Source organism: Notothenia rossii (assembly GCF_949606895.1).
Source record: "Notothenia rossii genome assembly, chromosome: 4".
NCBI lineage: Eukaryota > Metazoa > Chordata > Actinopteri > Perciformes > Nototheniidae > Notothenia > Notothenia rossii.
In genome coordinates this window covers 79,016,871-79,042,650 of record NC_136902.1, presented here as the reverse complement: position 1 = coordinate 79,042,650, position 25,780 = coordinate 79,016,871, and the positions used below count along the sequence as shown (strand labels likewise).

Below are 25,780 nucleotides of genomic sequence, written 5' to 3'. Positions count from 1 at the left end.
TTGATTTTATGACATGTCACAACAACGGGGTGTCAGCTATTGACACAACCGTGAAAAACAAAAACGAAAATACATGTTGAATGATCAATAAGTCGAACACTTGAATTTAACATCGACTCATTTTCAAGAGAGCATATGTCGAGAATTTCAATCATGAAAAACTGCAGGTGAAAGATGACAAAATATAGAAATTGAACGTTGAGGAGAAATGCTGCAGCGGTACCTTGGAGCTGTGTTGGAGTAGGTGGCCTAGTTCTGAGGGATGGTGACTGACAGAGCCTGATGGACAGATACGAGATGATCCACACATCAGACATAAGCAAGAAGCGGTGAAGACAGGTGGATGCCCATTGATTCCCACTGTGCAACAGTCAAGCTATCATAGACCTTCAAACTGGTTAGTTCACTAGAAAAATACTAAGCCATTGGTCGCAGTCTATGCAGGAAGTAACCTAAGAATCGTGATGCTGGTGGTTTGTCCTCACTGCTTCTCTTCTGGAGGAATGGTTTGTAAAATGCAAATAAAGATGAATACAGTCTACACAAATGCAACCAGTTGTATAGTTATGTTCTTCATCAGTTTGCAAATAAAATGTCAGGAATTGATTCAAATGTGCTATATTTGGGATTTTCCAAAAGTACAATTATGATAATGAGAGCATCTTGGCTGATCTGAACTGAAAAAACTCCTCGGTGTGTCAAAACATCAGATTTTGTGAATGTTTACTGCCGTAACATTTTAAAATAATTTAAATGAAATATAAATAAAGAAACACCTTTGCTTTACCAGGGTCTCCATGTTTGCAGTTGGCTGTTGGCTTGTACTCATTTAACCTGAAGCCTTCTTGAATATACCTCTAATCTTTTGCAGACTACACAGGAGACAGCGTGCATATTTTTAAGTGAGACATAAATAATGACAGGCGATGAGACAATTCATGTACTGGTGTCAAAGATGTAAAAACAGATCGAGGAGAAAGTAATGTCAAGACAAAAGTGAGGAGGGAAATAATGGATGCCCATTGTGTGTGTAGCCATCATTTCCTTTAACAGGTATTCAAAACAGGAAATCATTTCTTCAGCTTCTCAGCCAACACTTTAGCATTTATCATTCAATGAGCACCGACCAACATCGCTGGACATGCATCGCTGTCTTTCAGAGATACCAACAGTTAAAACATTTTTTTTAATAGAATATCACTACTATAAAAGAAGTCCGTGTGTCTGTCTCTGTGTGTTTGTTTTGTAGGTTCAGTTGAGTTTGTTGTCTTCTCAAGGCTGTGGTGCTTTCTTCAGCCACAAGATAATACTCATGGTTTTTGGCACTTTCAAAATAAAAGGATTTGGAGGATGATCTTGCATTAGTCTGTTCATCTCTGCAGCTCTTCAGAGGCAATATACGTTCATACAGTTAACTGTCAGATAAAAAAAAAGGAACTTGTTCAAAGTTTTCTTGTAGAACAATAGAATAACAATATTCAGTACTGATAATCCATCAGAGGACAGAAATAACTTAAAAAGGAAAAAAAGAAACAGCACTATGACAAATGACTGAAAATACTGCATAGTACAAATGCCCCGTTGCTTTTTTGTCCGTCCTGTCTGACACAGTACAGAAGGCCACCAGGGACAGACCACAATGAGACAGACTCATCAGTTTCTCCTGTGACCGTGGAAAACATTCACCCAAGGAGACTACTAGCTTCTGCCTCATGGGCGGAAAGTTCACAGCACTGCCATGCCCTTTAAGATCAAGTTCTGCATGGCTGAATCAAAATACCAATTGAACTTTGATCCCTGGAAAGTAGAGAGGTGGCTGCTGTGAAAGTCATTCCTGCTGGGATTCCCGGGGCGTTATTCAGGTTCACTGCTATTTGTGGTTTTGTCCCACTCTATGCTCTCCTCACTATGCGTGGGAGAAGGGAGGGCCCCAATGGCCCCTCCAGGATGCATCCTCAGTCCCTGGAAGCGCCGGCAATCGGGGCAAATACGAATGTGACTGCAGCCTCTCGCAACCAAGGCAGCCTCCTGTGCCAGTCTGTGGGAGAGAGGCTCAGGTAGTCCGGTCCCCCCGCACAGCTTGCCGTTGCTGAGGCTGACAGCGGCTGCTCGAGCACGACGCTCCTCCAGGGGAAGGGGCCGCGGCCGCAGCGTCGAAGCTGCCCGCCTGCGCCTCACCTGCAGGCTGTCGCGGCACATGACGATCCCGTGGAGCTCCCGCAGCATCTCCTCACACACTGACTGCTGCAAGCACACACACAGAGAGAAAAGAGAGGGGAGAGGGGGATAAGAGAGGGAGAGAAAGGGAGAGCCCTGACAACTCACTGACTGACTTACTTTATCAGGACAAACAGATGAACAGCACAGACATAGGACAAACATTTCATCTTCACAATCAGTGAAACAACAGAGAGATGGCTGGTGAACAACAGAGAGATGGCTGGTGTAGCTATAACAACCATCAGGAAAAATACTTTTAATTAATTTTTAAACATACTTCACAGACACATACGGACATGCAACCAACTTTTTGTCTCCTTGACAGATGATCCAGTGTTCCACTGAGTATCGACAATACGTAAACTCAAATGATAACAATGACAGACATGAGTTCAAGTGCGAGACAAGACAGGCCAATTACCAAACAACACATGCTGCACATGAACACACTGACAACTGTACGGATGCACACGCACACACACATACCGACACACACACAGACGCACAAGCAAGCACACACAGGGTTAACAAGTTAGAGTGGAATAAATCTAAGGTTTCTAATAGAAATAAATCACATGAGTTTTTGACTTTCACAATCTGAATATTTATTGAATTCAAATCAGTGTGGAGTCCATTTGAAAAGACAATTATCAAGTATCTTTTAAAAGAATGACATCAGAATGAATTATAACACTGCATGCAATATTTCTCTAGTCCATCTTTGTTAATAGTGTCCCCGCTTCAAGTATAGGGCAGAAGAACACCTTCACAAACAGAACTGATGATTTTCTGTGCATTCAAATGGGCCCTTCCTTCGTCCTGATAAACAAATGCAAATCAAAAAAGCAGTAGTTCTGTGACAAGGCTTAAAAAACTCCTCATATTGCTTTCTTGTCCCCATTCCAGATGAAGCTACAAACAATTGTAAATTATTCTAAATATGGTTTCAATTTATAATTCATACAGTCTTCGGATTATATTAATCAAACACTATCTCTTGGATTTCAAATATAAATCTTATAATAGTTGCTTTTTTCAAATCTACGTTAAGTAGATATCTTTAACTGATAATTTACTGTAACAAACGATTGTTCCTCTGCATAACTTTCCATCATCCAACCTCTGATGAAAATAATGACTTCTGATCTGTGACGGTTGATTTTTGAACAAAGCTGTTCACACATTTCCAAGCATCTCTTAAATACAAATATTATTAGATAAAGGTTAAGATAAAACAATACTTTTTTAAACTCTCATTGGCTGCATGTATTTACCATCACACCAACACAATGAAACTACATTCAATATTCTTTATAATGTATGATATTATATGAAATATATATATATATATATATATATGAAACTTATTATGCTACAAATAGAAAATAATCTTTATATGCATGTACTTCGATTGAGGTTTAAGTGAGGTATATCTTTGGTTTAGTGCTGATTATGTCACCAAGGCTAGACAGAGGAAGTGTGAGTGTCACGTTGAACCCAAAGGAAGACCTAGACGCATGCTACACTTCCTGTCAAAGCTGTGCACTGTGGGGAAGCATAGCAGCTCCACGAGGGGGCGGGTGCCAGGGAGGGGAGAGGGAGACAAAGCAGATGCAGGTTAGATAGCCCTCTCTCACCTCATTTCCTGGAGCCTGTCTTAACATCCAGACAAATTCTAGCACTGCCATGAAGATAGCCACCAGCAGGCCACACACCAGCACCACGAAGATACCGCCGATATTCTCCATGCCCAGACCTGGAGACAAACAGGTGTGATAGGAGAAGTGAAAATTACAGGACAAAGGAGACGAAAGGAAATTAAAAACATTAAAAACACACAGTCTGAAGTGGAGCTGAAGATCAAGCAGATGAACATTAACCAGAGACAAACCTTTGGCACGGTGGTCCTCCTCTTTTGGACACTTGCCACCTTCCCACCACTTCCTCTTGAGGATTTCCAAACGATTGTCTTCCTGTATTTTGAGGATGGCCAGGTCAAACTCATCACGGTACACAGACCCTGCAGGGAAGAGAGACAAAGCTCAAACAGGCACACTCCTAACGATGTGCCAACTGAAAACTGAACCTTCGGACGAATACAATATACTTGTGTCCAGTGCAAACAAATCCAACATTTTCACCTACTATTTTACACACTTCAAGGTCAGATTCAACACAAAAATCGCACTAATAATATTACAATGTAGAACACTCCCAAAAAGTTAGCTTTTATGGGTGTATTTAAAATGTCTCTCATGTAAAAAATAGGGAATGTAGAGAAGCTTTATTCAATATCTTTTATATGACACCACTGTCATTGCATCCCATCACGGTGTCACTGTGTCATGCAGTGACTGCAGCCCAAAGGAAACGAGTCTGAGTGGATAATTACACTATAACTGCATGTGGCCATTAGCCCTGATCTTTGAGAATTTGACTGTTTTTGCAAGGCCCAATCTTTCTTCAAATGTCTGCGTATTACCTAATTTAAATACAAGCAAATAGCACAGGAGCACTAAGGAGCTGTTTGCTTGGCAGCACAGTCACAGGTGCATTTGTAGGTGTTTGAGAGTTACAAGGTTTCTTTTTGACTTATTTGCACAGTTTTAGCAGCCATAGCAACACAATCCTTTATGAATTAAACACTCATTGTGATCTTAATAATAATAATACATTTTATTTACAGTATATAGCGCTTTTCACAACTCAAAGCCGCTTAATACACTAACCTTTTCTTTTCATTTGCCATGGGGAGTGTGAAATGATGTCACTATTAGCAGAGCTTGTTTCAACAAAAAAACAAACACAAATCTAACATTAAAGGTGGGGTAGGTAATGTTGGAGAAACCAGCTCGAGTGCGCTAGAATTTGAAAATACACCACCGGAAAAAATCTGCCACTTCCTTACAGAGCCCCTTCTCCAATACACACGAACGCGCACATGAACAATGAGGGCACGAGATAAGTTTGTGCAGATAGATATTAAGATTAAGATATTCATTGCTATCGGGATGTTAAGAGCATTCCATGGAATATAACAAAAAGTGTATCTCGAGCCGGTTTCTCAAACTTACCTACCCCACCTTTAAAAGGCTGAGTAGGCTTTTGCAGTGTTCTACAGTTCACATCACAGCAGGCAGTGCACAGACTGTTAGCCACTAAAGAGGTGGTTTTTCTATCTTCTAAAGATCAAAGGCATTTAAATTAATCATGTTTACTTTAAGGTGTGTTTCCCCCACCTGGAGATTGACTCAGGCTGAGATCAAAGTATAATCTGTGTTGAAACGTAAAGATCTGCAAGGGAGTCGTACATCAACAATTCCACATTCAACAGGAACGATATTCCAAATTCCCTTCCTCTCATCTCTATTTGTCCCATCCCAGCATGGAAACAGCCGCTCTATTAAAGTCTAGCAGTGAGCCTATTTGAGTTGCTCACTTTTTGCATCACTTCCCCTCATGACCGCTAATGGTTTGGCTTTGCTGAGGCTTTTCTTTCCAATTGAAATCCTCAATGTGACGTTTGTGTTGAATCCTTCAACTAATACCCAGACTCTTTATTCCCGATTCCTAGCTTCAACATGAATTATACAGTGTATCTAAGCATAACCATCAGAAGTTGTTCTCTGCTGCCTTAAAGGATTCTGTCTTAGCCACTGACATTCAACAGGTGAAAGTCAAACTTGAATTTCTTCTTTTCTTGTCCTTTCAAAATGTTTCATTTCCCCATTTAAATCTCCAGTTATTCCTCACTCACCCGGTGGCATGCCGATGCCGTAGCCCTTCGTATCCAGCAGTCCTCCAATCTGAGTCAGGTTGCAGTTCCTCTGACGGTAGTACTCGTTCATGGTGCTCTCTAGCAGGTAAGCATAGTTGGAGTTGAGGACACGGGCGATGCCCTCCTCCGTGCTCTTTACAAAAACACTGGGCTGTTTTGAGTGCATGAAGTTCCACATCCTCTGGTAGGTCTGGTAGCGAGAGTTCTGCAGAGCGGCGAGAAACAATCAAGAGAAACAAACAAATTCAGATGTGAAGGACGGTAAACAAAAAGTCTATCACTCGCAGATACATCATCTCTCAGTTTTGCGCAGGTGGAAATTGGTTCTCATCTGTTATTCTTTTCCATTATCTTGACTGATGGATTCATTCAAATTCTACAAAAACTTTGCAGCAGTTAAATGTAAAAGTTTTTTCCCACTTTATTAGCTTTAAAGTTTAGAACAGAATCTTCAACTAACATCTCCACCTGTCCTCTACTTTGTCATCACCTGTCTTTCCTGAGTTGATCAAGGTCTAGTGGACAGGCAAGCATAAAGAAAGGCAGGAAAAAGTTTATTTTTCCTTTCTCTCCATCCTTCACTTTCCTTCTCCCTGTCACACCTTCTTACTCTGTTTAGCATATTCCTATTCTCCCTTTCTGAAATTAAATCTTGAGGAGATGAAAGAGGATAGGGTGCGCCTCTCTTAGGGACCTGGACAGTGCATCTGAGGCTAAGTATATTTAATGGTTTTGGAAAGACACAGATAAAACCTTTAGAGAAAGGCATGAAGGAAACTAGGACATTTGATCAGGAGGATCAGGAGAAACATCACTGATGGACCACTGATCCCTGCCGGTTTGTGTGTATATGTGTAGCTGTGAATAAACAACCTATCATGCGTAATAAAGTGTGTGACCTCTGACCTGGAAGAAGGTCATAGTGGATCCTCCGTGCATGGTGCCGTACTCTATAGCCGTCTGATCTGCAAGGTCGTCGACTGACTCAATTGGCACCTCCATCCTCTGGACTGTTAGGAAGGCAGCCAGGTTGGCGGTGTAGGAGGAGATGATGATTAATGTGAAGGCCCACCTGTAGAGGAGAGGCAAGGGACAAGAACATATGTATTCACCTACAAAAGTATGTAAATGGGCAGGCTGCTGTATGAAGATAGATTGTCTGGGTGAAAGTGTGGGAGGATTTAAATAGCTGCGCACCTGAGAGGAGAAGACACTGCAGGATTTTCAGAGGATGACGGGATGGATGCGAGAATGGGTGGGTGTGTATGGATAAAGGTGACAATGTTCGGTTTGGATGAAAGGAAGTGATGTTTTCGCTGCAAAGCCAGACATACACAGACAATGTCTCACAGATACACATGCTCAGAATCCATCACTTTCTTATCTTGAACCCTGGTATCCAGGATGTAGTTTCAAGATCACATGAAATATTAAATGCATTCCACGATGGAGCAATATGCAACAAATTATATCAGAGTTGAATGGGTGAATAAATGAGTGGTTTTTAAAAGATGAACATATGCAAATGCTCTCATGTTTGTGTGTCCTTGTCCCCAATACTTACCACACTCCACTGACACAACGTGTGGACAAAGCTCTGGGAGCGATGGTGGATCCTTGCTGCATGAAGCCTCCAACAGGGAACCAGAAACTGTTGCCAAGTGAGTATTGGTTGATCAGCAGGTTACAGCGACCCTTTAAACAGGGGTGGGGGTTGTACCACTCGTACGGTGTCAATCTAGGGAGAACGAGACAATGGGGTTAGACAACAGAGAGAGTCACAGGAGGAAAACAGCCAACAAGCGTGGAAATGAAAGTTGGATTAAGTATTCAGACGAGAGCAAAACTCAAGAGATATGGGGAAAGAAAGGGAGAGACAGACACAGAGCAAAACAACTCTGACAGTCAACTGAGCACAAAGTCACCTTGGCTCTCTAGAGAGAATTAACCTGCTTTTCATTCCCCATGTGCTGCCTACTTTCACAGTGTGGGGGGGGGTGCAATGTAATTGGTATGTTGAAATGGTGCTGCATTTCTTTGACAACTCTGTTATTTGCAAAAGTCTCTGTCTTACTAAGGCATAACATCTTTCTGATCAGCGTAAATTAACAAAACAAACATACAAAATGCACTTCACTCATTGCTCATTCGAACATTGAAATATTTAGTTTTTGTTATTATTTCTCCTGTGCAAACTGGCTGGCAGAGAGCTTAGAGGATATTTCCTCTTTATGTTTCCTACCCTGTTGACTTGCTTGCTTTCTTATTACAAACACATTCACTTTAGTGGATTCCCATGTCATTTCTTTGGCTATGTTCTCCTTAGAACTGCATTTGAAAGTGGGAAATACATTACTGCCATTCATTATATTGTACATGTACATTACAGCATTTTAATTTGTTTAAGGACAGACCCGAAAAAACATGAACCTATCTTTTAAAATGTTTCACTGCCCAGTATGATCCTAAATATTGTTCTTAGCAAATGTAAGTAAAAACAGAAGGTGTATACAACTAAGTTTTTATGACAAATAAATATACGACCCAAAAAACTCACCCACCTTCTTGATCATTACATTCAATGTTTACTAGTAATTAGCAGGAGTAGCTGTGCCGTTTCCCTCCATGACCAGCAGGGGCCAGTATGACGCTGGAGACCCACCACTGGGAGGAGACCCTCTCCTTGATGGGATGAGGACGACAGACTAGATAGATAGACACTGAAGCAAGGCAAGAGAACAGACAGCTGTTTCCTCCTTTGTGTAACCCCCAAACAAACCTTTTTGTGGTTTTACTCTCTGTTCTCTACCCCCTTTGTATGTCTCCTTGTTTTTTTCTCTCTCTCTCATCTGTACAGAGTATTTTGGTGAGCAGTTTACCTGGCTACAAGAAACAGGACGCAGCTGACAGCCAAGTATGCTAAAAGCATGAAGAGCCAGACACCAGGGGAGAATGGATCCAGAAAGGAGAAGTAGCCTGGCCTACGTCCCTGAAAAACACAAACACACAATAGGCATTAAAAGCATGAAAGCCTGCACAGACTGTGACCACTGTTATCCAATGTTCCATTCACACAAACCAAACCACACTGGCCTTTGCTGAGCAGAGAGCTTAGAGGTTAAATCATTATTTATTGAGGTGCAGATTAACTAATTAGTATGCTAAAAAACCTCTAACAGTTTCTAACATCATCCCCTAGAAACTGCGTGCCCTGGACTAATTACAAAAAAATGTTGATACATTTTCGAGTTGATTAATTTGCCTCTGGCCCATTTCTGTCTGTGTTAAACAACATTTGCTGCCGCCTGTGTCATTTGGAAATGATGAAAAGGTGACTGGGACAGTAAATAAAGGCATTTTCATGTGATAAGCCTAGATTTCCCTGTCCTTAACTGATCACAATATAATTATATGAATCTCATTTGCGTGTAAAGATTCAGGTCAACATTGTATGAAAGCACAAACCCAGTGTCCCATGAATTGTCAACAGAGGGGCACAGGGCTGTATATTGATACAACATCACAGATAAGAGGTTTTATTTCCATGATTCGGGGACTATGACCATTTAATGAAAAACTGAAAACTGCTGACCATTACCTAACTGCTTTCTGTTAATTGGTACATGTTCTCACATGAAATCACATTAGATATAATAGGACGTCTAATCATATTGAAGGTCAACATTATGAGGCGAACACCATTTGCGCCCTCCACAAGGTTGCATGCACCGAAGACAGAAAGGTCAAATAATCAGGTAAACCATTACAGCTACATTACACCAAAGTTAATTTCTATGACCTATACCTGACTTCCTGTATGACTGGGAGCGTACAGTGCTCAAGCTTGGAGGAAATAGGCAAAGAGGTTAATACCTTGGAATGGAGAGAAAGCTATAGGGTGTATTTATTTGGATTGGTAGTAAGGGAGATAAAGTGTCTTAAATAAGATTGGCAGCTGGCATACCAATTGGAATAAAGGGGCTAATTGCTAACGTTTCCTGCACCAAAAGTTATTATTCTCTAAATGAAATAAATGAATGCGCTTGTGTGCGTGTCTTTAAATGTCCATGTTCAGCCTAGCCTTGGTGACCGAACATCAGCAAGGGAATATTAGCCGCTTCCACACAGATGCACCTACTGTTACACCATCTGATAATGACTATGAAATGTAGGTGGTTGTCACTGCCAGCAACATAGTTAAATAGTGGAGTGATCAAACAACTAACTGTCCAAGTGTTGTCATCTTTCATTTCTGTCTACAGGCAACATTGTGGAGCCAACCTGAACAAGCCCTAATCGCTTTTATGCAAAAACACTCAATTACTGTAGGTACTCCTGAGGGACATCACACATGCCAAAACACTGCAGTAATACATTTCTGAGGCACTCCAAAATTAAATTTGCAGCAAGAGGGTGAAATAATTTTGGTGGACATTTGTTATGATAAAACGAACCCCCATTTAGACTTGCGCTCTGATGAAAATTCATTAATTCGTCTGTAATCACTTCCATATTAGCCTGACTGAGAAGAAAAGGAGTGGTGCAGAAAGCAGGAGGAGAATGAGATTCAGTATAATCTTTTGACGTAGCCTGCCAGGCCTAATGTCTGTCTGTCAATCTATGGAGTGTAATGCTTATGATGATAATGATCATAGCTTTCTCAAAATAGAACAGTAGAGTGGTGAAACACTAGATGGCCATCAGAGGTAGAGTACTGCTGTAAAACAAATAGTACTCTTATTGGCAAAAGCATTCTTGGTTTAGCATTACATTGTGTGCTGACATAAGTCCTGCTGGTCCAGCTGGATGTATGCTGAACAGAGTTTTGATAAATGCTTTCCCTGCATGTCCACATTTTAGGCTCCCACCAACGTGGTATCATTTAGATCAGTGCTTCTGAAAAGTGTGGTCCGCGGACCACTGGTGGTCCGTGAGCGCCCTCAAGTAGTCCGTGAGTATATTGGTAAAATGTCATATTTGAAATAAATTAATAAATTAAAGTTTTCCGCACTCTCGCGGGAATATCTCCACAATGGAGCTAGCTTAAGTTTCACTTTCGATTGCATGCTATAGCCCAGCGCAACACCTTCATCACACATGTTGCCACTTGTTTATACCAATTTCAGGCGATTTGTAATCTGTTCTAGAAAAACTATGTGTTTTTGGATATTTGTAGAGTTAGGTGGTCCGCGAGTGTTTTTTTATTGGTTAAGTGGTCCTTGGTATGAAAAAGTTTGAGAAACACAATTTAGATGAAGAGAGCTGCAGAGACACGGGACACCTATGCTAACAGATGGTGGAGAAGTGATGGTGCAGGGGAGCAGATTAGAAAAAGAGAGTAAGGTAAAAGGAGACGCAAATCACAAGGGCGAGAGGGACACAGTGGGGGATGCAAGCTGCTGAGAAACGTAACATTTGTGGTTTAATATGTGTACTTTAACACTCTGAGACCAAGTTTTATTTCAGCTGCCGGAGGGGAAATTATCCGTTGCCAGGCTTCAAGAGACACACTAATGAGTACAAACACGGTCAGATAGGCGAAATGGGAACTGCATAAAATGTATTAAAACAATGTGTGCATGTTTCCAGAAATGTGTCAGGAGATATTCCCTAGAAATATATTTTTCCCATTTTGTGTCTTGTTTAACAATCCTAGAAAGAACAGGCTTAATTAATTAATCTTCCTTATATGATAAGTTTGTGATGACATAAACTTAGATCTGGGTTAGTATGATGTTTGACATAAGGTCACTTTTTAAAAGCTGCACATACAGTATCAATACTGTTATACTACAGTGGATCAGAATACTTTGTATATTATAATCTTAAAGAGTCTCTAGAAGGGATAAAACAATAAGACCAACTCAATAACGCTACAGAGCATTAGCCTTTGAGCACATTGTTTTGATTTAACTGCAGCAACCAACCCAACTGTATACTTCCTGCCAAGCACTAAAGAACAGACAGGCAAACTGATGGACTGACAGTGGCTGGCGAAAATAATGAAGCATTACACTCCTATCCAAAACATATCCCTCAATAGTTGGAGGAGACCAAAACAGAGCAAAAAAGAGTATATGTTGGATCTATATTCATCAGATTGCAAATTAATTAAGACTAACTTTGCTTTTCGTCAGCTCGATGTGTTTATATTGTAATCAACTTTTATCTAACAAAATGTATAGAAGTCACCCACATCCAATAACCCTAGAAGGTAGGTGCTGGACCAATGGAAGAAAGAAGTAAAAACACACTGTAGCTTAAGGGCAATATACAGTATAAGCACAAGTGTTAATGTGTTAACACAGCTGTTAAAGTTCAGTACAGTTCTGTAAGTGCACATTCTTGCTTGAGTTGAGGTGAACTACAGAACAGGCTGACTGACTCCTGTTGATGTAAAAGAATATTGAAATCTGTCCTTCACAGACCTCAGATTCATCTCTGCGACCGAGGACTCAATGTTAGCATAGTTTTAAATAACTTATGAATGTAAATATTGAGTGTATTTAGTAATGCATAAGTAATCAGGGATAAATTGCCTTGAGAGAGCAATTTCCTAAACTTTGCAGTGCATCCAAATGGTCTATTGTTTAAACAGTGAGCTCATAGGGGGTCGGCTCTCTCTTCATTTTAGAAGTAGCTGTGCGTTTGTATGTGTGTGTGCTTGTGTTTCAAAGCTTGTCAGCAGCTGTCTGTGCTGTCAGTCAGCAGCAGGATAGATACAGTACGTGCTTGGGCAGCCGAGTGCCGAGGAGCACCGGTGCTGAACACAGGAGGAGCAGGTAGCTGACTTTTGGCTGGGGAAAACACAGCAGCCATGGCTAGCCTGCTAGTTGCTGTTAAACGGGAGATATAAGCTTGGAAAACACTGAAGACTCTAAAACTAGGAAGTAGGGAACAAACAAACAGAGAGTATTGACATTAATAATTGACCCGGTGCTTGAGTTAGATATTAAAAGTAAACCTGCTGCCATAAAGGAATTTCATAGTAGAACAAGCGCCAAATGTGAGTGTATAAGCACAAATTATATCCACAGGTTGCCTTGGCTCCTCACACATAAACATTTGGTACTGCGTTTGACTTATTTTTATTAGAGGCAGGGGAATAATTTTATAAAAGGTTTATCGTTAAGTTAAGATGATGTGAAGCAAATCAAAGGACGGAAGAGATTGCAGACGTGGTGCAGAGGGGAATCGTCCTTAACGACTCATTTTTATGAGTACATCTCCACAAATAGAGGAGCGAGGAATTGCTGCCTATTAAAGTATGTATATATCCTCGTTTCTATAAACACGCAGATGAAGAGCTCCTTCATTTTTACCTGGCATTGCTCTTTTTCGCTCCACACTTCCCAATGTCCCTTCTACATCATCCCTCTCTTTTGCTGCCTCTCTCAGGATTGCCTGCATGCCAACATTGAGGGTGGCTGAAGGAGCTGGTCCCGTCAAGGATTTCACCTAGTCATCCTGCCTCTTGGTATTCAGATAACATTGTTGCCCCCTACGGCTGCCTGCCTGAATACGGACCCGCAGAAGGACACTTATTGTCATTTCAATTCTCGCTCTCATTTCTCCATCTTCTCTCCACCGTTTTTTTTTCTCATTCTGTCAATTTCTTGCTAATTCTCTTTCATGTTGTCTATCTTCCTCTCCTTCCCTGGGTCTCCTCACCTTCAGTCTCATTTTCAGGGCTCTTTCATAGCATGTGCATTTCTAGTTGTGTCAGTGCCGACGCCAGGAGCTCTTACTGTTGTTGAGATAGCAGCGGGGGCAATCTTCAAAAAGCTGTTGATTTTGCAGAGTTCACGGGTCATGTAAATATCAACATCACACTGTCCCCTGGGCTCACTAGGTTGTCTGTTTTCATGTCTGAGTGCTTTGTTTGGTGCGACTGTCAATTACAGAGTGAAAGTATGTATGTGTCTGTGAACGTGTATGTGTGCAAGGCTACATATGTTTTTGTCTGTGTCATTTTGTCTGAGGTCGTGGGTGGCCAGAGAGTCAATAAAGCTCCATATGCCCAGCTTTACCCTCAGGGCAGCTGTTGAATTAAACACAGCCTCCACACACCCCTAATTAGTTCTTATGTCTAATTAAGCACCACTCTCCTACTCTAATATATACACACATGCACTGCAGAACGGTCTCCAAAATGAAGGAAGTGTGTGGTTGACAGAACTGGCACTGATACAAAGTACCTCGGAGTGTTGGGGTCTTGGGTTACAGCATATGGCCATTTGTTGTGCAGATGATGAATGTAATAGGGATGTTTTTTTTATTAGAAAAGGTTGACATTAGCTCTAGGTTATGTTCCTAACTCTAAATTCCAATTCACATTTTGTACCGGCTACTAAAATGAAGGTGTGCTGTTTGATTTGTGTGTAAAAGCAAATCCAATGTATGTGTTCAGTATAGCCTCAAACCACTTGCATGTCTCCCACACACTATATAAGATAAATTGCCATATGGCTGTATACAGCGAATAACTAAAAACCACCAACCAGGCACGAAATAGCAGTCAGGCAAGACATCTGAAGAACCAAGACAGGTACAGATCGACTCTGCAAGGGCTTCAAGCTGTCTTATATCTGTTCCTGAAGTTTTTTTTCTTTTTATCATAACAGATTGAGTATACAAGGCAGCAGTAATCCCTTCTGAGTATCAGATCATAAGTGGAGTTTCATAAAGGAATGCATTTGGTCTGAATTTAAAGGCAGTGATGCTCTGGGAACAGTTGTATATAGCTTTGTAATACACTTGACCAATTATAGCCTAAATATAATTATACGTCTTACTATATTGTTCTAAAAAAATATACATTGTCAGTATTTACTGCCTTAAAATGTTAATATGTGTCACACTGTTAATAAATACAAAATAATAAAAACACACAGTGTGAGAGGGAGACCGACATACAATACAATACATACATACTGGTAAAGAAGAGAGATATTTATTAAATGGCTCTTTCTCTGCGGGTAATTGATACTCAATGCACCTTTATTTTATTGCATTTGCCATTGTTATTGATTAGGCTGAAATTTTCATTTAAAGTTTGAAATAAGCAGCAAATCCCCTTGTAGAAATCACTGGGCCTCAGATCAATAGTCAGTGGATTCAAACTAAACAAGTGCAGTCACATAAATTCAAATATTGAATTTTAGAGCCATGCTGAGGGGCCGCTCTGAGTCAGATCTGAGAAAATGCCGAGAGGCAATGGGAGCGTAAAAGGAGTAGGTAATGATTGTGGGATAGAGAGAGAGCGAGAGAGACAAGGGACACCTGTCTTCCCCTCCCCTCTTATCTTTAACCTTTCTCTTTTCTCTCTATCTTTTCAAAACCTTCATACACCAGCGTATTAACTTCAAAATAACTGATTTCTTCATTTCCACGTACTCAGGTTTGGGGTCAACTGGGCCAAGTCTGTGCTAATTTAACTGTGTTACTCTGTGTCCACCCTTAGGGGACATCATATCCATATCAGAGCCCTGCACAGGTCAGAAACTCCAGACATAGCCCCACGAAGTCTGCACGTTTTTAGCCTGACCCCGACCCTGGCCTGAGAGCGACACCAATCACTTCAAAATCTCTCTGACACATGCAAAAACACACCATTTTAATATTTATAACATACATTTAAACAATATATCATACAGTGGCCTACACCTGTGTGTGTGTGTGTGTGTGTGTGTGTGTGTGTGTGTGTGTGTGTGTGTGTGTGTGTGTGTGTGTGTGTGTGTGTGTGTGTGTGTGTGTGTGTGTGTGTGTGTGTGTGTGTGTGTGTATCAGATGAAAGGAGAAAAGTTACATGAGCCTTAGTAATGCCTGAGCCCGGTCTATAAGAAAAATGGTCCAAGCCCGGCCCAAATCGACTTAGCGTGTCGGGGCCTTTGGGTTGCAAACCTCTATTCCAAATCACCTCCTCATGCGACTACCAACCTGCCTGCCCCCCACTTCAGAGGTGATATGCTACCCAGCAGCCCATTTAACACTGCACCTGCTGCGAGCATCGATTGATTTTGCCCAACTGTTGGCGCTCAATTGAGTCCCTCACTGCTACACCTATTAGTGCTGGACTTTGGGAAGGTGAGAGAGAGGGAGGTTTACAAGAAGCGGAGACAGGAGTAAGGGGGGATGTGAGTAAATGCCCCTATGGGATACTACACACGTGCCAGATCACCTCAGTGCAGACTGTGGCCCTGTGTCACCTTGGGTTTTGGGGGAGGACTGATGATTTATGGGCCTCTGATTCTGCAAACACCGGCTCATTTCCACCTGCGCTGCTGTTATTTCACTGTTTCCTGCCTGGGCTCGCTCTCTGCAGAGCATGGGGGGTATAACTTGTGTGAATGGGATGGCCAAATCCAAGCAGAGGGCAAGCAGAAAACAATTGTAAAACTGGTACATTCATCAGGAAGTTCACACAGTAAAACACGCCATATGGTGCTGGCAGGATGGGGGGCCACGGCAACAGAAGGAGGAAATGAGCAAACACAGGAGAAAGGAAAAGTGCTGGACACTATTAAAAAGTTGAGACTACAGGGAAAGGAGCGGAATGCAAGAAAGCGAGACTCAGGGTTCGGAGAGGAGAACAGAAGGAAGAGGAGGGTATGGCCGTGAAAACACACAAATGCAGGGTGTTGTGTAATAGAAGCTTCGAATGAAGAACCAAGCACAGTCTATTTCAAACTGAACCTTTACTTTATATAACTTAAACAGTTTCCAAAAAGAACGGTGGAAGACAGAGAAAATGCACTCGACATGCTCGTATTAAATTTTGATAACAACAGGAAGCAGTTAGAGGAAGACATACTTGCACTTCAAAATAAAAGCATTTCTTGTAAAACGTACCTTTTAACTTATATCAAGAAATCAAATAATCAAATGCTTTACTGCCTTAAATAACAAGTTACAACACAGGGGAAGTGGTGAAGCTGAGAAGTTAAAGTGGTGCAAAGGAGGAGATTTTGGAGATCGACTTTTCAGTCCAAAAAGGAGAGTGGTTCTTTAGCAGCCATTAGACAAGGCTGACTGCCCGCTGTGATACGCCCACAATCTGTACGTGGGCCAGTTTGATCTGGTGGAGTTAGTGTCTGTGGGGGGCTGCTAGGAGTTAACTCACCAGGTGGACGCGGTACATAATGCTGATGCCGAGGGTCATGTAGGGCTTAGAAAAGTCGATGACCTTTTCACGCTCTGCTGTGATGGTGAGGCCTGCAACTGCCAGATCAGCTTTCTGAAACACAGAGGGCGAGTAGAATCACATCATGTTTACACTCATTCAAAAGGCATGCTGGATATAGCCAGGAGGAGGGAACACAAGTTAATGACATAACCAATCATTAGGGCGATTGAAAGGATGACATAGGAAGTGGGCTACTAGATGCTAACTCCCTAATAATGCCCTTTTGTATCCCATAGCCTATTTGTCTGCCTATACCGTTATCTGTTAAGAGGATAATCCAGCATCGACACTGTGTGGGAGTGTGTGGGAGTGTGTGTGTGTGTGTGTGTGTGTGTGTGTGTGTGTGTGTGTTTGTGTGTGTGTGTGTGTGTGTTTGTGTGTGTTTGTGTGTGTGTGTGTGTAGGGCTGAGGGTAACAATTGTGGCTGGCAGAGGGAACACTGTCAAGACAAATCACTTGACAAAGCAATGGCTGGTAAAACACACAGACAAACACACACAAGTAGAAATGGTCAATGTACGCTGAATACTGGATGGCTCCCTGCTAATAATGCGGGCCAGCAAAGTGCAACTGCAAGGGATTTTTCATCTCCCTGAGGAGCAAAGAGTGAAAGCAGCAACGCATTGCTCTTTGTCTGCTGCAGGAGAACTAAGAGGATTGGGGAGACGGAGAGGAATGGGGAGGATGAGAGTGAGGAGAGAGGAGCTCTGCTGCAGCACTGCAGACGCCACTCAAAATCCACAACACGCTGTTTGTATTTCCAGGAAAGAGAGACAGGGAGTAGGGCATCTAGCATGAATGAAAAAGTGTTTTGCATTTTGACGTGATGTGAAAATTGATCATTCTTTCCCCAAAATCAACTATTGCACGTTAAAAACACTCCCAGGAAACATTTAGGGCTCTAATCTCGCTCTGTTTGTGCTTTAATTAGTGTATTACACTTCACAATGTCCACCTTTTTACCATTAACCTAGCCTCCACTCCACTCTGAGCCTAATGTCCCCTGCTGCCCTACCCTCAGCCCGCAGGCTACGATCCTCCATCATCAGCTCTCCCCGGCCCCGCCTCCTCTTTTGTCGTTTGAAAGTCTGATCGTCTGCTCCCAGTGCCGGAAGGAAGCAACGCGCAGGGATCGACCATCCAGGCAAATTCAACAAAGAAAATCACTGATCCTTTGAAAAATGAACAAACGGTCGTAACAGCCACTGAAATATTTATGTGCTGGTAGAATATTAATATTGATTACCAGATTCATCTGCCTGCCTTCCCGCTGTTATGCCTTCTAGTGTAACTGAAAACAAAACATCACACTGTAATACTGGTTGTGTGTAATGTCGCATCATACCTGTTCCCACTTGCATTCCATCGTATCATGCTAACATGGTAAAAAAAAAAAGCAAAACAATGAAACTTGTGAATACTAGGGATGAATTAAACATTACCCTCTATGTAGGATCTGAATTTGTGTCTTTGGGGAAGCCCCTTCTCTCTAACTGCAGCACTTGTGGATTAAGGAACAAGGACACACTGTACTTAGACTTTGGTTTGAATTCCTTCTGGTATGTCTCACTGTTAGCTCAGGCTTAGTGACACCCGTCAAACTAATTGCCCTCACACAGTGAAATATTGCTCAGTCTGGATGATCCTGGCAGGGACACAGGTATCTGTTGACCGGAATAACCTAAGGCTGTCCTCTTTTGCTGCTACCGAGTGTACATTTCATATTCTTTCAACCTATCCATTCAATGTACAACCATGGCTGTTCCTTTGTTTTCTTTCAAAAGCATTTCACTCTGCTGTCTTTCCCATTCCTTTGAGCCTTTATCCAAACAAGCCCAAGCCTTTCTGTCCCCCCGGGAACATCCCTCCAGATGTCCCATATCCCGTGACAAATCCCTCTCAAGTACGTCTTGACTTTGTGTCTGCCCCCCCCCCCCCCACCCCACCCTGCCACTCCACAGCTCAAGCTCCTGTCAGAGAGGTTGGCTTCGACCATAGTTCTTCTGAAAGTCACCCGTCCACAGGCAACTAACAGAATTTGACAATAACAAGAGTGGGCACTCCTTGCTTTACATACTTAATTACTTTCCCCTCCATTAGCCCACAGAATTAAGACAGATCACCTCTTAGGATTGGCTCAATTCCTCTCAACTTCATTTCTGTTTTTCTCTTCCTCACCCCAGCCTTCCGTTTCACTTCTCTTCCTCCCCCTCTTCTCCCCTCAGCTCCTTATAACCTTATCTGCCTGTTAACGGCTACATACAGTGTAGCTGGAGGAGGGTAAGACCTCACTCAGAGATTTAACAGCAGCAATATAGGCCGATTCAGGAGTAAAGTGTGTTATGGTCACTTCAGAAGGCTTAAGGGAAGGAGCTGACAGAAAACAAGCCACCAACAAGCTGTGACTGCTTTGGAAAACACAATGTATAAGATGAAAAGGTCGACTGCTGAATCAAAATGTGTCTATGATAAAAAGGAAAGCTTTTAGCTTTGCAATTTATCAAAGCTGAGCGATATACTTTAGTGTTTTGAGTATGTCAGTGCACAGTGAGAAGTACTTTGGATGTATGATGTGATAAAAACAGGCTGCGATTCAGTCTGTGTATGTTTACATACCCGTGAGATTAGCTCTCCCACCATGCCGGTCCACGATCCGTTGGCCCCAGGAACCCCGTACAGTCCGTCCCCCACCAACCGGATTCGATACTTGAACTTGAGAATATCTGCTAGCTCTTTCAGCATGTCCACACAGAAGCCTTCGTAGCGATCATTTCCCTCAAGTTCTTGGTGGTTTGGCCGCAGCATCACATATGGATTCTCCTGAAAGACACACGGTTTGTCACAGTCTTAGACAGTGCATCTCAAACTGACTGTCTACTACTGGTCGAGTGACAAAGTAAGACATAGAAAAGATACTGAAGATATATTTCAGTCACAGGAAACACAACTCAACCCGAACAGCACTAGGTGTCCGGGTTACTTTTCATAAAAAATCCTTTAAGGCTTGTCAAAAAAAAGCAAAAAAAACTGTGGAGGAAGTTTCAAGACTGAAAAATGACTCCTGCTTTACAAACTAGGATTGTTAAGTCTCAAATACTTTGACAGAAAGGTTTTCATGAAATGCGGGACTGAGTTCTATTATGGGACGTGTAGGATTCATGGGTTCATTCGAGATGAGACAGGACATCTTAGTTGCTTAAATTCTAACAATCTTCTTCTTTTTTTTAAAGCCTCAACAACCTTTGGACAGCATTCTAAAAAATGTAGTGTGCATATTTATGTTCAATATGACTGCTTTGCACTACAGTTAGGAAGAATGGTGGCAGCATCACATAAGGCCTTTGGAGGTCCTTGTTCACATCCGGTAAGCCTTGAATGTAAACTGAGATTTGTGGATTTGAAGCCATTGCCAGGCTCTAAAATCTGTTATATCTGCAAAAAGTGGATAAGAAACAACAGCAGTTTCCCTCTCACCACACGCTCACACACCTATTTACAACCTGTCTTTTAGAAAAGCAACTCTCTGTTTGGCTGTCTCTTTATTTATGTCTTGTTTTGTCATTTAGTTGATGTTGTGAAAAGATTTAAAGAGCACCGCAGTGATGTATTTTGGAGCCTATAGCCAGCCTCTATTGTGCTATTTTTCAAATAATGCAACTGTCATACTAGTGCGCACAGGCTCCACTACATCATAAAAAAGACAGCATAATGTACCACTTTGCAGTTGCTCCGTCCCTGCACTCAGCTCATGAATCCAGGTAAAACAAACTTACTTTGGCAACGTGACATTAGATAAAAATGAATAACATCAGTGTTTTCTCATACAGTTTGTGCTCCACATATTTTTTAAGTGAACAAGGCTGAAAGAAACTAAAGTTCTGTTCACTTTTTTTCAGTGGATGGAAGTTGTATTGTGTGTTATTTTGAATGACTCAGGTTTATGTGGTTATGCTAAAAAATATACTACCTCACAAACCATGCTCTTGTTCAAGAGATAGTCGACTATAGCGGGGAGTGTGTAATTCAACACAGAGCCATGTGCGTAAGCCATTTAAAGCACTGTGACAGCTTTCCGGAGTCTTAAGCATACAGAGTACTGTTGTGGTGTTTTTTCGGAACTGGAAAAGAAGTGAAATTGTTTTGTAATCGCCACAGCTGGAAGTACTTATTTGCTTGGTGGCTGGTTGGCGGGAGATTGATTTGCCTCACAGTGAAAGCCAGAAAAAAGATTTGATCCACACAAATTGGGAACATTTGAGAACTTTGCTGCACATCAGGTGGCACAACTGTTACTGTGACTTGCCCAGTTGTCATGGCAACTGTTTGGTTCCACCTGTAGCTGCTTACTGGAGGAGGAGGGGTCACTTTGCCAGCAGATTGGACGGCTTTGCCTTTTCTTGTCTGCATCAGTGGGCAGTAGAACCAACAGCCTCCTGTTCTGCTGCGATAAGACTGAGAATAAAGTCACTTCTGATCGACTTTCTGTCTGGATCTCTACACCAGGAATCGGCATATGGATTCAATTATATCTAACCAGACTCACAGTTTGATCAAACATACTTGCTTTACAGCTACAATAGCCTAGAGAGTCTTTGAGAGAGGGGTATACGACACATACAGTATCTTTGATAATATTCTTTATTCCAAACCCATATCAATTTGATCCGACTAAACTTGATTTAGCGTATTCCTCTGTGCCATTAACCTCAGTGGCGTTGAGCTAACAACAGCTTAACAGGTTAAGGTCCAAAAAAAGCAAAGGCTTTGTTTAGTTGTAATGCAATTCTATGTGCTTCAAAGTTCTATTCAATTTACTTCAATACAAAAAAAAACACAAGATGTCTCTCTAACATTAACCGATTCACTCTTAACTTCTGTTTGTGCTAAAGACTACAGTGGCAAGCTGTTCAATTTAAAATACAAGATCAAAGTCACTCAAGTTTTCAGCCGCTAAAGACATTTCATAAATGTATCACATTTTAAAGTAAATCCCTCCCTCCGTTAATTAATTTCTTGAAACAAACACAATTTGCAAATCTGGTTTTACACGACATCTATACATGCTCATGTTTCAGCATGCATGAGGCACGATATAAATGCACATTTCATCTACTGTATGTTACAGAAGGTTCTCACAAAGACTAGCAGTCAAACCAGACTGAGTCAGACATTTTCACTCCTTTTAAAACAGTAAGTGGCCTGGAGGATTTATTATATATTATTATATTCCATTACAAAAATGCAAAAACATGCCGAAATAGGGTCTTTATTATTAGTGCCATCCTCTTTGTTCAATTGTTCCCAATGAGGAGCAATATCAAGTTTATATATTATTATATTATATATAAGTATTTGATACTAATTTCAAAACCTCTACCAAACTGACACAAACAGTATACAAGCCTTCTGTGGAGTTGAGAACAAAATGATGATAAAAATAAATACATAAACGTTTTAAAAGTTTATACAGGGGTATAAAAGTGCCAACTCAAGCAAAATCACAAGGAAATTCGAGCTGCTTTCTTTCGCACATCACGGCAAAAGAGCAATAAAGCTTTAAAGAAATCCTGACTTTTAAAGCAGCCTCTTATTCCCAGGCCATGAGGTGTCTGTTTGTGGACTGATCACTTTGGAGGATGAACAATCTCCTACATATGCACAGTCGAACACACACACACACACACACACACACACACACACACACACACACACACACACACACACACACACACACACACACACACACACACACACACACACACACACACACACACACACACACACACACACACACACACACACACACACACACACACACACACACACACACACACACACACACGCACACACGCACACACACACACACACACAGACACACACAGACACACACACACACACACACACATAGAGCAGCAGGTGCATCTGTGGCTGCTGCTCCCATTCAACTTCCTGCACCACAGCTTTTCAAACCTCAGCGTGTTCAATATGTCTTCACAGAACCATCCTCACTGCCCTCAAATGTTTTCTTATCTGTAAAAACGTGTTCTCCAGAGCCCAGTGAACTAGCAGCTGAGATAACATTTTCTCACAGGGTTTGGTACTTTGTGCCACATAAGCTAAATATTAGGTCATTGTTAAAAAGGGCCAGGTTATGTAAATGTTTTATGAATTTCAACAAACTGTGCTTGATGTTAAACAAAATGCAGAAAATATGAATACAGAGAAGCACACACAAACTTCAAGAAACAGGGACAGATCTGGTGTCTGTGTGCAATTCAGGTGCACATGCCTCAGTGCGGCTGAGCCTCTGCGTCTGCTTTTATCTGTTAGCTTTGTGTGCACTGTATAATTCTTCCCAATGCATATGTAAGTGGGTAAAAGAGCTCTCAGTGACGCGAGGCAAGTCTGCAGAGAGAATGACCACGAGAACTGCAGTGGACTCAGGCAGAAAGTGTCTCTTACAGCTGGGAATTATGGGCCGTTTCAGGCATTAACAAGAAAAATGGGTCTTGGGCTGGGATTTAAATATTGAGACGGTATGATTCCCTAACAATGGCAGAAAGCTGGCACCAAAGAGAGATGTCCCTGTAGGTAAAGCTCTGCTCCATTTGATTTCTTTTTAGAAACAAGGAATAACAAGCAGTCCTTAATTCTGCGAGGAAGGAGCATGAGTAGAATTTAAGAGCATAATTAAATGAGAGATACTGTATATTAAAACTCAAGGCTGTTTAAGTATTTGCTAGTGGTGTACTAACCAAATGTATCTAGAGTGAAGCCAGTGAAAAATGAAAGATAAATCCCTCACTTAAATGTGTGATATATGATGTGAGTTGTTTATGGACTTGGTATTTTTCTCACTATCTAGCCTCTTTGCTTTTGTGGATTCATTAAAAATGAAGGACCTATGATGCACAATAATATTACAATATCTTTCAACATTATTGTTGATTTCAATGTGTGACCAAAGGGAGAAAGGGGTGCATCTGATAATGAGTATTATCATGGGGAAGTGGTGGTGGCTGATGGTGGTCAGTTTTGCAAAGAGAGCTTAAATGTCCAGGTGGAGAATTTTAGAATAAATAAAGTTTAACTTGTACAAGTTTGATTCATTTGGGAACAGATGTGCACTGTAGGAGAACCCTACAAAGACAAGCACATATATCTTTGAGGACTATTCAGTGATACTCTGCTTCAGAGACTTTGTTTTAGGTTGTTCAAGGAGCTTGGATGCTGCTATTCTTGTTAGCAAGTCCAATAGCTAGATCTATAGATGTTCCTGATTCTAGTTCAACCTCAAAATTATACATGTGCCATGTTCCCTCAAACAGGTTGTCTTATTGAGAATCCAGAAGATATGAAAACTCATGAAGTCCAGCAGGCACACAGTCCCAATGCATATCACCTGAGGTCTATAAGAATTGGAAAAGATGACAGTTTCTACTGTGTGTGACAAGCTACTGTAAATTTGAACGGAGAGAAAACGCAATACCCCACAATATTACCTCAAGAAAGCAAAGAAAGTTTGTATTAGCTACTGAGGGTATAAAGCAGGCATGGCCAAACTAAGGCCCGCGGGCTTTTGAATCCGGCCCGCCGAAATTATAGTAAAGACCGCATTCATTTTTGCCTTTTTCCTGCAATACCCGACATTTTAGTTGATCCCACTAGATGGCGCACTCTAGACACAATTGACCTTTGCTGGAGTCTGGTCTATTCTCTCAGCGTATAATTAAAAACTACCCGACGCAGTCCTCTATTGATGTTGTTGTGAGTGGTGTTGCGGAGAAAATCAGCGACGTAAAACGCTGTGTGGGTCATAAGAAGGCACGTAAACGGTTACGTCATGACGCAAACGATGACGCAATGACGCAATAATTCACCTTTGAACCTAATTCACCTTTGAACCTGCATCTGTAACAATGAGTGGACCAAAGAAAAGAAAAGTCATGTGCCGAGTGTATAATGAGGAGTGGACAGCTAAATATTTTTTTACCGATCTGCTACTGGCCCGGCCCGCCTGTCAAATTTAAAACTCATAGTGGCCCCCGAGCCAAAAAGTTTGCCCACCCCTGGTATAAAGCCATTATTTCACTAACAGTGCCCCCAACCAACTCAATTTCTGATTACAAATACATGGTTTGTGGTCCTGCAGTGAAGTGATCATCAATCCTGTGACCCCGTGAGCTGTTTTTTTAAATTGAAGTGGGAAGATGACAGCCATGTGTAGTTGGAATGAAACTGCCTTGTAATGGCCAGGTGAACATTTCAAGAGAGCACACAAACACACACACTGAGCACACAGAGGAAGAGAGCATCCATTATGATATAGTGCATTCGCACACAAACGCACACAAACACACACAGTCTCCCAGGCCAGTGCCACAGGTAAGGAGTTCCTGTGGAGGCTTTCAGCTGTGGCGCGTCTGCCGTCCACAAGCCAGATAACAGCGGCACGGCAATCACACCATGATGAATGAGCTGTGATAGGCACTGAAAATTGCTCCTTGGTGGCTTCCGAAGTTTGGTCCAGGGACTCTATTTCTCCAAAGTGAAATCAAAGCTCTGTGCTCAGCCAATTCTTTCTTTCAGACCCTCTT

General features: G+C 41.7%; 1 protein-coding gene across 11 annotated transcripts in view; it reads right to left on the bottom strand.

Annotated features, from left to right (window-relative positions):
• Window positions 1-821: 821 nt before the first annotated feature.
• The window catches only part of grik4 (glutamate receptor, ionotropic, kainate 4), a 283,245-nt gene continuing 258,286 nt past the window's right edge, over window positions 822-25,780 (bottom strand). For 8 of the 11 annotated variants that reach the window (XM_079675100.1, XM_079675097.1, XM_079675094.1 and 5 more), the window contains 9 exons: window positions 19,800-20,003; window positions 17,121-17,234; window positions 8,878-8,987; window positions 7,563-7,736; window positions 6,905-7,070; window positions 5,978-6,203; window positions 4,112-4,240; window positions 3,858-3,976; window positions 822-2,244 (listed from right to left, as the gene is read on the bottom strand). In XM_079675100.1, the coding sequence (XP_079531226.1) occupies window positions 1,855-2,244; window positions 3,858-3,976; window positions 4,112-4,240; window positions 5,978-6,203; window positions 6,905-7,070; window positions 7,563-7,736; window positions 8,878-8,987; window positions 17,121-17,234; window positions 19,800-20,003 (1,632 nt within the window). In that variant the 3' untranslated portion in view covers window positions 822-1,854. Of the gene's footprint in view, window positions 2,245-2,800; window positions 3,040-3,857; window positions 3,977-4,111; window positions 4,241-5,977; window positions 6,204-6,904; window positions 7,071-7,562; window positions 7,737-8,877; window positions 8,988-17,120; window positions 17,235-19,799; window positions 20,004-25,780 lie in introns of those variants that run through there. The other 3 variants (XM_079675103.1, XM_079675095.1, XM_079675096.1) reach the window with 2 other exon arrangements.